The 14,681-nt window shown below is 40.4% G+C and overlaps 1 protein-coding gene across 1 annotated transcript in view; it reads left to right on the forward strand.

Moving 5' to 3' along the window:
* CENPF (centromere protein F) overlaps positions 1-11,492 on the forward strand; it is an 89,292-nt gene extending 77,800 nt beyond the window's left edge. The window contains exons 17-20 of the mRNA XM_004470999.2: positions 579-738; positions 2,945-3,421; positions 4,874-5,052; positions 10,569-11,492. Of these exons, the coding sequence (XP_004471056.2) occupies positions 579-738; positions 2,945-3,421; positions 4,874-5,052; positions 10,569-10,772 (1,020 nt within the window). The 3' untranslated portion in view covers positions 10,773-11,492. The remainder of the gene's footprint in view (positions 1-578; positions 739-2,944; positions 3,422-4,873; positions 5,053-10,568) is intronic.
* The last annotated feature ends 3,189 nt before the right edge of the window (positions 11,493-14,681 follow it).

Raw genomic sequence — 14,681 nt, forward strand, 5'->3', positions numbered from 1 at the left:
ACCATTTTCAGAGGATTTTTGGATTGTGGAACTATAGGTCAGGAACTGGGAACTTGTACTCCTGGGAAGTTGTACTCTTGTATGACACTACTCTATGTACTTCTATTTGTACAGTGAGCTGTAATATTATTTGGCCTTTCCTTGGTGTGTGACTATAAAAGGCAAGTCACCTTAGGTATTGAAATCGTGTCACAGACAAGATTACAAATGGAAAAACAATGATCTCACTGAAAATTTTTGATCCATCAAAAATATGTCCATGGGCTCCCTGTCTATACCTCCCAGGTGTGATTCCCATTTGATAAACACAGACATAGTGGATACTAATAGGCACTGTAATTTGTGAGTGCTGATACTAAGTAAGGGAGTGAAAAAGACACATTGTTTTTTGGGGAGGCTTGGGAAACTGAGGTACAATAGAGAAGGTGAATTTTTTTATGCCTCTTTAGATATTTTGTTCTGAACATAATAAACCTTATTTGGCAATATGTGATTCTTAATTCTATTTCGTAACTGTTTTCCCATTTGCTCAAAAAAAGAAATTCAAGGTTTTGAAAGGAATGGCTTTTATTTTGTAGACGGACAATCTAAAATACGTAAATCAGTTGAAGAAGGAAAATGAACGAGCCCAGGGGAAAATAAAGTTGTTGATCAAATCCTGTAAACAGCTGGAAGAAGAAAAGGAAATGTTGCAGAAAGAGCTATCTCATCTTGAAGATGCACAGAAGTCAAAAACAGGTGGGTGTTCAGTGGTGGCTGAGGAGTGTGGTTAATAGTACAAATACAAGAAAGTTCTTCTAGGAACTAGAACAAATTTACATCATTATTATGAGATTATAAGAATGTGGTGATGCAAGAGAAAAATACAATTCATGTAACTTATGGCCTATAGGTCACAGCAATATTGTAATATTTATGCATCATTGTCAAAGAAGGTATATTATCAATGCTAATCATCAGTACTAGGGGGTGTGGGAATTTTTCTTTTGAACTGAGGAAAACATTAAAAAATTGAGGTGGTGACTGCACAACTTTGATGAAAGTGGGAACCACTGAGCATACACTTTGGATAGAATGTACAAGGCATGGGACTGTGAAACACAGTGAACCATGCGGTAGAAGATGGACTGTGGTTAACAAACAGTACAAATATGAGAACATTCTCTTGTGACAGATGTACAATACTAATACATGGTATTAATAATAGGGGGGGGATGGCGGTGGACTTGACCCAGTGGTTAAGGCGTCCATCTACCACATGGGAGGTCCGCGGTTCAAACCCCGGGCCTCCTTGACCCTTGTGGAGCTGGCCCATGCGCAGCGCTGATGAGTGCAAGGAGTGCCCTACCATGCAGGGGTGTCCCCTGTGTAGGGGAGCCCCACGCGCAAGGAGTGCGCCCCGTAAGGAGAGCTGCCCAGTGTGAAAGAAAGTGCAGCCTGCCCAGGAATGGCGCCGCACACGTGGAGAGCTGACACAGCAAGATGACGCAACAAAAAGAGAACACATATTCCTGTGCCGCTGACAACAACAGAAGCGGACAAAGAAGATGCAGCAAATAGACACAGAGAACAGACAACTGGGGTGGGGGCGGGAAGGGGAGAAAAATAAATAAGTAAATCTTTAAAAAAAAAAAATAATAGGAGGTATATGGAAAAACTATACCAAATGTAACTTATGGACCATAGTTAGTAGTTATATTTTGATGATGTTCTTTTATAATCTGTAACAAATGTCCCACAACAATGTAAGGTGTTGGTAGAGGGGTGATATACAGGAATTCTGTAAGCTCATAACTTCTCTAATTAAAAAAGCAGCAACAAAAACCAAACGGGGGTGTTACCTGGGGGCAGATCTCTTCTCTCCAGTTCTGCTCCTAGACTGGACTGCTCTTCTGTGGATGGGTGATGGCAAGCTTAGCATGAGGAGCTCCCATACGACCCTTGGGAGGGTGGGCAGCAATGTTTCCTGCTGGGAAAGGTACTTGGGGAAGATTAGGGTTTGAAGAGAGTCTTTATTTTATTTTTATTTTTAATTAAAAAAATTTTTTTTTTTAATTTAAAGAAGCTTTAGATTATATAACTGCTACATTGAAAAGATATGGATTCCCATATACCCAACCCCCTTCGCCTCCCATACTTTTCCCCTTTAACAACATCCTTCATTAGTGTGGTACATTTGTTAAAATTGATGAACACATATTGAAGCATTGCTACTGACCATGAACTGTAGTTTACATATGGTTTACACTTTGCACCCACAGTTTTATAGGTTTTCACAAAATGTGTAATGGCTTATATCTGTCATTGCAGTGTTGTGCAGGACAATTCCAATGTCCCCAAAATGTCCCGTGTTTCACCTATTCTTTCCTCTCCTGAAGGAGTCTTTCTAGTGGCTCTAATGCCAGCTGTGGCAGCTCTTCTAGTGTTCCTCCCAGGAAAAGAGACTCTGTCCATCACAGCCTCCGTTGCCTCCAAGTGATTTTCAGAGTTTGTTTGGATTTAACGTGTGACTGGTGCCCTCCTGTCTTCCAAAGCAGTTACAATGGAGACCTCATATTCTTTACAGAATTTTATTATTCATTCACTTAGGGTAGAAAGAATGAACAAGGGAAACTAGTTGCTGTCACGCATTAATTCATTTGATCTTATGTGAGTGGCTCCAGAAGAAAGTCTGATGGATTGACTGAAATACGATTTTGGGGTTTTGTTGGCTTTTATTTATTTAAGCTATTCTAACAAGAGTTATGTAATCTATTGGTATATGTACCTTGCTGTGGTACCTGCCAAGCAAGAGTTGTTTCAACTGTAAGAACATGTATAGCTATGATACTTCGTGTCCCTTTTTCACCAAAGAACAGATCTAAGGTTATCTGCTTTATGATGTCCAATATTAACTAGAGAAGCATCAAGTTCCTTATCTATGATGTGACATTTTTTTTTCTAGGTACTGTTGTAGATGCTAACATAGATGAATTAATGACTGAGATGAAAGAACTGAAAGAAATTCTTGAAGGAAAAACCAAGGAGGCAGATGAATACTTGGATAAGTACTGTTCCCTGCTCATAAGCCACGAGAAATTAGAGAAAACTAAGGAGATGTTAGAAATACAACTTGCTTGTCTGAGTTCTCAACAATCTAAATATAATCTCCGAAGTTCTCCTTTGCCAAGTTCAGTTGTTCCAGGACCATCTCCAGGCCTTCCCAGGATTGAAAAGAAGTTATCAGCCAGCCAAAATAAAGTTTCAGGCAAGAGGCAAAGGTCCAGTGGCATTCGGGAGAGCGACGGAGGATCAATGCCTTGTACGCCAGAGACGTTTTCTAAAAAGAGTAGGAAAGCAGTGCAAAGTGGTATTCACCCAGCAGAGGACCAGGAAGACATTGAGTTTGAGCCAGAGGGACTCCCAGAAGTTGTAAAGAAAGGTATGCATAGTGTAAAAACAAAATTATTTGTGCTGGTTTGGAATTCCAGAATGTAAAGCAGAATTTGCATATAAATAAGTAGAGCATTTACTTTTTAGGTTATTTTATTAACACAACAGCACCAATTGACCATCAGAAACAATAGTCCCCTTTTAAACTGGTACGCTATCTGGGTATTTATATATACATATTTTCTTTTTGTCGCAAGGGAATGACTAGGATTTAATTTACTTGTGTCACACTACAAAAAGTATGTCAAAAACTTGGTATTTCTGTGCTGAAAATCCCCAAGTCAAGGCCATCCTTCCAGCTCCCCTGCCTTCAGCATATCTGATCCAGGCATTAAGATAGTAGGTGAGCTGGAAGATGGTTCTGAGGAGACTGGCTCCCTGCCTGGAGCCGTTTACCACTTTTTTATTTTTTAAACCCAGTACTTAAAGTCTGACCCATGGGTAAATGTCAGTGCAGGTACTGCCTGTCTCTGGTCTGTGACGAAAGAAGTTTGGAAATTGAGAAGGAGAGCCTAGCAATGTTCATAGCAGTTTGATCTTGTTGAGGCATCCAAGCACATAGTCATTTTTTTCTACTGATTCATTCTTACTATACTAGACAGAAGTATCACTCCACAACAATTGGAAAGGACAAAAAAATCAAAATGTATTCTTTACCATAGATGCTCTGAGGAGCACTATTGTGAGTAAATTGCTAGCTAGTCCTTTCTCTTTGCCGATTCTTATTTGTAGTTAAAAAGCAAAACAAAGCGCTACTTTGCTTAGCCATTAATGCCTCTCTGGAGTCATGTGATATGCTGTCTCTGAGTATCCCTGCGAGTGACTTTTTCATCTTGGTCCCCAGAAGTCTCGCCAGGTTCCCGTACGGGAGGAAACAATGTGACAAGAGGGTGAACTCTTAGCAAGGCCTTTCTCATCCCAGCTCGCCTTTAGATGAGGGTGGGCGTCTGAGCCGGCAGGACATGCTGCTTGAAGTAGCTGTCACCAGTCTACGTTTCCCCCTGTTACACAAAGACTGCCCTTTCTTTATATTTTTCCCTTCCATTTTATCCTCTTTTTCTTCAGTCCAAGATTTAACTGTTGAAAGTTTAACTGTAAGGCCTGCTGGTATTCTTCAGATCTTAGAGAAATGCAAGGTATACCATCCATACAGAAGAAGAAGCAGAAAAAAAATGTCCTGCTGAATGCCCGTCCCCCCTTTCCTGCTGCGGTTCCTGCTGCTTCTACGAGGAGCAAATCTGTTCACTTTTTACTCGGTTTGATGACTCCCAGGGTGGCTGTGACATTAATCCATGGCTCACTGTGGCTAAGAAAGTGTTTTATGGAGTTACCTTTATCTTTTAAAACTTTACTGATGAGTGTTATTACAACTGCAAATAGAATTGGCCCGATCCCTCTCTTTGGGTCCAGCAATGTTGACCGTAAGCTTTTCTGCCCGTAGGATTTGCCGATATCCCAACAGGAAAGACAAGCCCGTATGTCCTGCGGAGAACCACCATGGCCACCAGGACCAGCCCCCGCCCGGCTGCACAGAAGGCAGCACCAGCCTCCCTAATTCTCGACAAAGAAAATCTTGCTGAGACCTCCAAACCAACAGCTGGTGGCAGCAGATCACAAAAGGTAAACCCTGTGAGCTTGTATCTGCTGTTTGAAATCTGGGAAAGGACGGTGCTGTCTGAGCAAGGGGGTGACAGGGCGCCCTCTGACTCAGGAGCTCATACGTCTTTAAAGTCTGCCCTTCTCAAAGTGCCACGAATCAGTCAGGAGTGAAAAGAGTGTGAGCAAATCTGAAGATAAACATTACATTATCCTGTTGCACAACCTTGTCCTTGACCAGACAGGTCACTTATAAATAGTTTGATGGGAATTGGTATTGCTATTTCAAAACTGAAAGAATTTGTAAGGAAGCACAGGTATTTCCTGTGCTCCTGGAAGTCAGTACCTATTCCACTATCCTCTTCAGTGTTTTTTAATTGCCAAAATCCAAAAGTTAATCCAAGTGTGAGTGATTATTTCACACTCTTTGTTCCCACCCTTCTGCCCCAGCTGCTTATTCTTTCTTTTTATTAATCTTTTACTTCCTACGAAAAGCCCATGTTTCAGGAGATGCATAAAGAAAGGAGCTCTGCTTACGCATGTGGATTTCTCTGTTTCAGTTGTTGAGAACAGGGCTAGGATCTTAGTCACCTCTCTGTGCCTTGCAAATAGCCCAGTAAATGTCACTTCAAGTATACATTTGCTTAACAGTCTTTCTTCCCATGACTATAATCTGTACCACCAGCTACCACTGATGAGTGCCAAGTCCACGCATTTTACTTAACTCTCACATTTTATTTTATCGCACTTTCATAGTAAGTGGCATTATAAGAGGATGAAGAAAGAGAGGCCTCATAAAGATAGACCCCTCCTAGTGGTAATTGCCAATCTCTCTCTCAGTTTCACCATCTGGCTCTTTCCACTATGCTAGAGTTTCTCAAACTGGAGACCACAGGAATATTGTTGGGAGTTGGTGGAATAGCTTCAAGAATGTTTAAAGCTTTGTGTTTTTACTTTGCTCACTTGTCAGAGTTTGATCTGGTACACAGTCTGATCATTATTATTATTATTGGCCAGGAAACAAAACTTTGAAATTGTAGCACCCCCCCCATTTGTGTAATGTAATAAATCTTAAGCAGCAGGCAGGTTCCTCATTACGGTTTTAGATATCAAAATGCAAAGCACTGGTAATTACTTGCCTCAAAAGAACACCAACTTTGCAGAGTCATTTATTTCTGTTGATGTATAAGAGCTATAAGCAGAAAGGAATAAGGAGTAAGGTATAAACCTAGTGTTAAGTTTGTTTGTAATACATATTATAAAAAATTGTATTAATTCAGGGATGAGGAAGGAGGATCTGAGATTTTCTTCCACTCATTAAAATGGGCCCATCTATTACTTGAATTAGAAATATTTCCATCATTTAATGCAAATCCTTCCTTGCCTCCATTACTAAATATAACACACATGCACACTTAGATTAACTTTTGGTTTTGCAATAAAAAGACACTGAAGAGGATATTGGAGTAGGTCCTGACTTCCATGACCACAGAACAGCTCCTTCTCCTTAAATCTACTAGTTTTCTTAAAGGATAAAGTTAGCAGGCTTGACCAAAAATTATTAACTATGCAGTATCCACTGCACTGCTATACAGGAGTCAGGTTCAGGTTCTGGCATAGGTTGTGCCATTTCCACAGATGGGTGTCTTGGACTCTCTTTTAAAACAAAACCATCATATAAATAGAACCCTGTACTTCCACGATCTTAAGGCAGTTCACTTTACTGTAATTATTGCTTAAATACCTGTCATTTGATTTACAGTATGAATTCTGTCAGGTTAGCAGTCATAGCTATGGTTTACCTGTGTCCTCAGTGTTTAATACAACATCAGATATTCAACAAATATTTGCTGAGTGAAGTTGTTAATGTTGGTAGCCTCTTGTCCTGAAGTAACTGCAAAAACGGATGCTTAAAGGCATGTTAGAAAATCATCTTATGAAATCACCACATGGGTCATTTTTTGCTTTTATGGGGCATTGATGAAAGAATTTTCATGTGGTATTCCGACTGATTAGGAAAAGAAAAAGCCTTTGCACACTAGGGGGCCTGCTCTCCACACCGCTTTTGATCTGCTGAGTAAGGAATAGTAACCTTGGTTTCCAGTAGATTTGTGTTCAGTGCGTTAGCTATGAGCCGTTCCGTAGGCACTGGTGGTTATGAATTGCTAAGCAGTTTTACGCAGTGGTGCAAATGAATGGGGGAGGGTTTTGTCCTCTTGAGGGGATGTTAGAGAAGCCATCATGATTAGATTAAAACTTCTCAAAACCTAGCCTAGTGATTTTTTAATTTAATTCAGCATTTTCAAGTGGATGTAGCTCAAGTGGTTGAGCACCTGTTTCCCATGTACAAGGTCCCAGATTCAAGCCCTGGTTACCTCCTAAAAACAAAACAAATGGAAAAATCAGCTCTCATTGGGGAGCAGAAGCAGCTCAGTTAGTTGAGTGCCTGCCTCCCATGTTTGAGGTCCTGGGTTCATTCTCTGATACCTCCTAAACAAATAATTAATTAAAAATAGAGAACAAGGAATCATTTCCTGGAGCAATTGCTGAGATAGTGAAGATCGTAAACTCTCCCTTGAAGTGACTGGCTGAGTTTTCAGAGCGACAGTTGTCTTGGTCATTTAGCGGATTAGGTGAGCATCATCCTCTACCCTCTTTGTCTCTGGGGTGAATAAGCCCAAGAGCTCCTTGTTTGCTGTGGACCAAGGGAGTCAGCGAGTGAGTATGGACTAGCGCTCCTGAACTGGGCTCAGGCGTTGGTGCTGGTAGAACAGATGACTGGCCACTAAGTTATAAATCTCTCTTTAGATAATGCAGATTAGCAGTTGAGTGGGGCCTTGTGCTTTTTTTCTACAAGTGAGGTTCATTTTTATGGAACCATCTACCCACTTTCCTTCCCATTGTCTCAGATACCATTTGTAAGAGAATTAGTGTGTGGATGCCGTGCCCTCATTGTTCAGCTACTTGGAGAATGTGTACTCAAATGATCATGCAGCAGTCTGAGGCTAACTAACCAACATGGGGATCAAATCCACAGTTTAAACTCTGGTCGCAGATTAAAATGTCCTCAGTTCAGTGCCAGAGAAGTTGACTCTAGAGATGAGAAGCAAAGGGGTAGGCTTTGACCGCTAAGAGTCTTAACTGGCTCAAGTTTTCTTTTTCCCTAATAGCCTTTTTCTTACAGTGAATCTAAAGATTTGGTGCTTTTGTATCTGATGGCTTCACAGGAAAGGCCTATCCATAATATGACTATTTCTCCTAAAAAAACAGAAAACCAAAAAAAACCAGTAAAGCTGTTGTGTTTTTTTTCCCCTTCAACGTCACATGGGTGGTAATTTTCCATTCAGTCCAGAGCTGTTCCTTTTAAGTGCCCTGCACATAATCTGATGAAGAGGCAAACTTTCCAGTGATTTGATCTGTTGGCCAGATTCACTATGTTTTCTGTAATGAAAAGTATTTAAACTGCCTTTTAAAACCACATACTTCCTATGGAATGAATATAAATGGAAAAATAATTTCCATTCTTTCTTCTTATTGCTTCAGAAGAGGTCACTGGAAGTCAGTTGCTCAGGGAGTGAATGATGTGTCACGTAGTTACTTCTCCACATCTGTACTGAACACATTTTGACCCTTGTTGAGAGCCCTTCCTCTTATTTCTTTTAAAGATCTCCTTACTTGAATCTTCTAGTCTTGCCTTTAGCTTTGGTTAAGTGAAGCTTTTCTATACTTCGTTTGTCTTGCTCCTCTCTTTATTTCTAACCCCAAATCATTTTTTCACTACTTTGTAAACCTCAAAAATCTTGACTCGGCCAGCCACCCTTGCTTCTCTCACCTACTTAAATTCTTACACTTTTTCCTCTTTCACTTAAAAAACAGGGAGCAGATTCAGTTTTTCCTGGCTTTCACTGTTAGATAGCTGCCCTCTGCTATAATCTGAATCCAATATGGAAACAAAACCATACAAGGAGAATGATTAAAATATATGAGGAATGAGTCCTCGGTTTTTAAAAAGTTGTAAATAAAGCTTCTACCCTATGAAGACAGGTCATATTACTCATTTGGATTATACTCATTTTGAATGATATCAGTGACACAATTAGGACAAATGGAGGCAGGTTTGGGCTCTGCTTTGCAAAAATCATTGTAACAGACAAAATTCACAAAATTTATTGAACATTTGCGAGGCATACATAAGGTAAATTAGACATGGTCTTTGCCCTCAAGGAGATTACCTTCTGGTCTGAAAATGTCATGCTTGCTTTGGGAGAGAGTCTCTGGCCCTCAGAGGTGTCATGGAAAGGTTGTCAGATGACTGGAAAATAATGGTGCCCCACGTCCTCCTAGCTTCTCTGTTAGGTGGGGCCTGTTCCCAGGGAAGATGTATTTAAATTCCTAGAGAAGAAGAACTTAAGAAATTCTTGACATACCCAATTAAAACACGTTCAAAGACTTGAATAGACATTTCTCCAAAGAAGATATACAAATGGCCAATAAGCACATGAAAACATGCGCAGCATCATTTGCCTTGGGGCAAATATAAATTAAAACTCCAATGTGATACCACATCACATCAAATAGGATGACTAGTATTTAAAAAAAATATTAAGGAAAATAACAAATGTTGGCAAGGATGGGGGAAAATTTGGGACCATTGTGCATTGCTGGTAGGAATAAAAATGGTGCAGCTGCTGTGGGAAACAGCTTTCTTTGCAGCATTGTTGGTAATGGCGAAAGGAAAAAAAGAAAACTGGAAATAACCCAGATGTCCTTGTCCAGGAAATTGGACAAATAAAATGTGGTATATTCAAACAATGGAATTTCACAGCCACAAAACTGAATAAACTAAAGCCATACATCAACTGGGTACACATCAGAAGCATATGAAAAATGGCAAGCCATGGAAGAAGAGTTAATATATATCATTTATATAAAGTTGATACGCAAGCAAAACTAATTCCACTCCTAGGTATATACCCAAAATGATTGAAAGCAGCTTTGGAAAAAGATACTTGTATGCTAACATTCATAGCAGCATTATTCACAAGAGCTGAAAAGTGGAAACAGCCCAAGTGTCCATCAATGGATGAATGGATAAGCATACAATGGAGTATTATTCAGTCAAAAAAGGAGTGAAGTTCTGATATATGCAACAACATGAATGATCTTTGAAGACATCACGTTGAATGAAATAAGCCAGACACAAAAGGACAAATATCGTGTGGTTCCACTTATATGATCCATCTAGAATAAGCAATTCTACAGAGAAGGAAAATAGATTGGAGGTTACGGGACTCTGGGGGGAGGGCGGGTATTTTTTAACGTGTGCACAGTTTCTGTTTGGGGTGATGAAAAATCTTTGGTAATGGATGGTGGTGATGATAATACAAATTATAAGTGTAATTAATGCCACCGAATTATAAACTGAAAATGGCTAATTATATATATATATATTAAAAAATTGGTGGAGTAAGTGCTTTTATTTTTCATGTTGTAGAATGTGAATGTGATCGAAGTGTCTAATAAAGGTGTTTGTGTTGCAGGTCAAGGTTGCTGTACAGAGCCCAGCAGATTCAGGAGCTGCTGTTCGAGAGTCCACCACAAAATCTCTCTCAGTCAGTTACCTTCCGGAGAAAAGTTCAGCTGAGAGCCCCAGAGAGGGCCTGAAGGCCATGCGAGGCCGCCTTGCTCCCAGCCCAGAAGCTGGACTTGAGTCCAAGAACAGCGAGAACTGTAGGGTCCAGTAGAAGAGCCTCCCACCTTATGTGTCAGGACCGGACCCCTGGAAAGGGGCAGCAGGTGAACAGATAACAGTGTCCCTGTGGGGGCTCATCCTTAGTCAGGGAGCGCTTTTTCAGTGGGAGGAAAACTCCTTATAAATCTACATAGCTTGTACTCTAGAGCTCCCATGTGTAAGAATTACTCTCTCATAATGTGAACAGTGCTGTATGAAGCTTTTGGGAAAAATGTTACTATTATATGGCAAGTGCCATATAACAACTTCTGTGTGTATATGTATAAAACGCATTTTATATTTGCAATTAACAGCTCCCAGGAAAAATCTAATCTTGGTGATATTTCCTATGTAGAATGGTAGGCATGAAATAGTTTTAGATCAAGAATTTCTTTGAGCTGAGTAAACTACAGGAAAACCATGCCGTATGTTTTTAGGGCAGCGTGTATATGTACACGTGTGTGAATCAGGCTTGTCTTATGTAAGCTGTACATATGTGTTTGTGGGGAGGGCGGTATGTGTTTATTTCCAATTAGTCTGACACCTGCAGATAGAGGTGTAGTGTATCAAGTTTCCTCTCATTGTGATTTTTTAAAAAGACCAGTTGCAGGTTTTTTGGTATGTATTCTCATATTTGGTGATTTTGTATTAAAGTATGGCTTTTTTCCTAAAAAATGAAAAATCACCCTTGTTTCTTGTAAAAAATGATTTCTAAATAAATGCATTATGCATATTGGTTGTATTTCTTGCCAACTCCAATAGCCTCTTCTACAAGTAAAAATATTTGAACCAATGATCTTTCAACAAATGATACTAGTATATTTCACGAACATATTCAAGTTATATTAGGAGTCATGATTTGTAACATGGGTCACAATGATTATTTGAAAATATATGTCCAACCAAGTGCCTAGTACATTGTACTCATTAAATTGCACCAGCAACAATACAAGTATGTGGTGTTTTCTGGCTCACTTATATGCAGGCTTTAAGAGTCATTTCAAACTCAGAAACACTTGAACAAGTCCTTATGTTCTTCTGTCTGGTAAAGAAGTTTTCAGGACGTGAGGTAGTAAATTATTCACATAATTTGCTCTTGGCTTTCAGTTCAGATCGATGCACAAATCTTGACAGATGCCATCATTTATATTTTAAAATTGTCTTTTGCAATGTGGCCTCTATTGTTGGAGAATGCTTCAGTATATGAAGCACTTAGTATTCATCTCCTGAAAGCGATGTCCTGACTTTTCTCCTGTTTCTTCAGTTGCTTGGGGTTGTGATCTGGTGCAGTGCCTTCATCATACATTATCCGAGGCTGGTGGCATGTGCTCACGGGCATGGCCCCGAGCACACAGCACTGGGATCAGGCGGTCAGCTCTATTGGCCGTCTGCAGTGACTGGAAGAGTCCACTCAGTCGCCTTGCTGCCTAGAGCCTCCGGTCCTTGATAGGATCTTCTTCTTCCTAGCTGTGTTGGGCTGTTGCTTCTCTTACGGTGACGACTTGGCATGCCTTGCATTTTCATAATTGTGGGGAATTGTTTACAGCCTTATCCAGGACTCTTTAGTCTTTTACGTGTGCTGACAGTACTCATGCTATGAGTTGAGCTGCATGTGGGAAGAAAAGTAAATACGCTACAGTCCCAACTCTCAAGTACCGTATACACTAGTTGAGTCACAAATAAAATCCTGGCTGGCAAATTATATGGGAAAATAGACTAAGTCCAGGTCTCTGAGGATCAGATTTCTGTCTTTTCAATGAAGGGCTTGGTTGAGACTCATTCAGAGTTCTTTCATCCTGAAACTTCTGTAGAAATGGGTGGCCATTATCAGGGACTGCCGACATTTACATGCAGCCTGATTTCCTAAGAGTCTGTCTGTCTCCCCCTCCCCTGTGCCCACGCACTTTCTTTGATATCTATGTTTGGTTTTTTACCCATTTTGCTCGAATTATCAAATTTTCACTGATTTGTTTGAACCCAGGAAGGAGTCAGGATACTTTTTCCCATGGGCTCCTAAAACAAGGATGGGAAACCAGTTCCACTGCCCAGCTGGTTTGAATCCTCAAAGGCATCTACTTACTCTCACAATAATTCAGAACACAGATCGTTATTTTAAAATTTGCAAGTTCTTTCAAAATTATTCAGGCTACGGCATTATGCCAAGAAAATAATTTTAAGAGGAAAATTAACTTTAAAAATTTTTTTTATTTTTTAAGAAAGATATTTCGATTACATAAATGTTACATGAAAAATATGGGGGATTCCCATATGCCCCACTCCCCACACCGCCCACATTTACCCACATTAATAACGTCCTTCGTTAGTGTGGTGCATTCCTTGCAATTGATGAACACATTTTGGAGCCCTGCCACTAAGCATGGACGATAGTTTACGTTGTAATTTGCACTCTCTCCTGCACAATTCTGTAGGTTATGGCAAAATACATAATGGCTGTGTCTGTCGTTGTAATGTCATTCAGGATGATTCCCAAGTCCTGAAAATGCCCCCGTATTACACCTCTTTTCCCTCTCCCTGGCTTCAGCACCTCCAGTGGCCACTGCCGCCACATCAATGATATGAGTTGCTCCATTGCTAGAGTCACAATAAGGAGGTAATGATGGACAACCACCACACCAAGGAACCGAGAAAACTAAGCAAGAGAGAGCCATCCATCGGCTGTACAGGACTGAAGCCTGCTCTCAATTAGAGGTGGAGTGGGCACCACCATCGCAGAAGCCTCAGGATGGAGGGATGAACTATGGACTGGAGTGGACTTGCTAGTATTCTACTATAGACTTACTGTGATTCTAGCAATGGAAATTTACTTTGGCCCATTCTTTCAAGCCCTAGGTTTATTGCCCCACAAAGAGAAGCTGAACTTATCATTGGCATGCATTTCATATTTCTCTTTTGTGATTGAGAAAAGGGATACAATTATTTCTTGAAAAAGACTGTGGCACCTGAAATTGGTAGTTGCCAAATGGTAGTTGAGGGTAGCTGAGCTGAGCTCTCTCACTTTCCACATAAGCCGCCTTCCTTCCCTTTAGAGCGGGGCTTCTTCACAAGGGGTCTGTGAGCATGAAGTGAAACTCAAAAGAACATTATTCTTGTGAGGATGTGTTGGTATGCAATATAGCGTGGACTGGATAAGGGGTCTGTGGTTTTCACCTGACTGGCAAAGGGGTCCATGAAACGAACTTAAGAACCCCTGCTCTAGAGGAAAGGGCTTTGTGCTAGGTTCGCTGATAGTGGAGAATAGAACTTGGAGTGCCTCAGAAGAACCGTTATTGTAATTAGAAAAATCCGAGGACTTAAAACTAATGTCCTACCCCCAGGCACAGCTATGTAGCTATTGCCACTGCTCACTTGATGCCACAAGATGTTTTCACATGTTTCCTCAAATCCTACACTTTTGTGAGGTAGACATTAGAATCTCCATTTTATAGGCTGAGGTTAAGTAAGAGACTGCTAGAAATGATCACAAACCGGTCTGGAGACCTTAGTAATGTGCTTCATTTAATCCTCACAGCAACCTTGGCAAAAGGGGTTATCCTCCGATAAAAGGGGAGATAGGCTCAGGGAGCTGAAGTATCTCACCCACGAAGTGGCAGAGTTGTGCTTCTATCTCAGCTCTGAGAAGGCTTCGCCCACTCTCACTGCTTTGCCCTGCTGCCTCTCTAGAGGGATGCTTTCCCAGGATACTAACAGCACAATTATTCAGGTGATAAGTAGCTTTTCCATGTTGTGAAATGGAGACGTCCTTAAGTCCAGGAAGTTTCCATTTGACTTACATTACTTCATGTTAAATTTTCAAAAATGTAAAATGAACCTATGAGTTTCAACTTTGTAACTTAAAAATTGTAGCTACTAACTAATGCTTAAGCATTACTTACTTAAAAATAAACCATTTTAAAGACTTGGA

The sequence above is a fragment of the Dasypus novemcinctus genome, chromosome 13 (assembly GCF_030445035.2).
Source record: "Dasypus novemcinctus isolate mDasNov1 chromosome 13, mDasNov1.1.hap2, whole genome shotgun sequence".
Classification (NCBI taxonomy): Eukaryota; Metazoa; Chordata; class Mammalia; order Cingulata; family Dasypodidae; genus Dasypus; species Dasypus novemcinctus.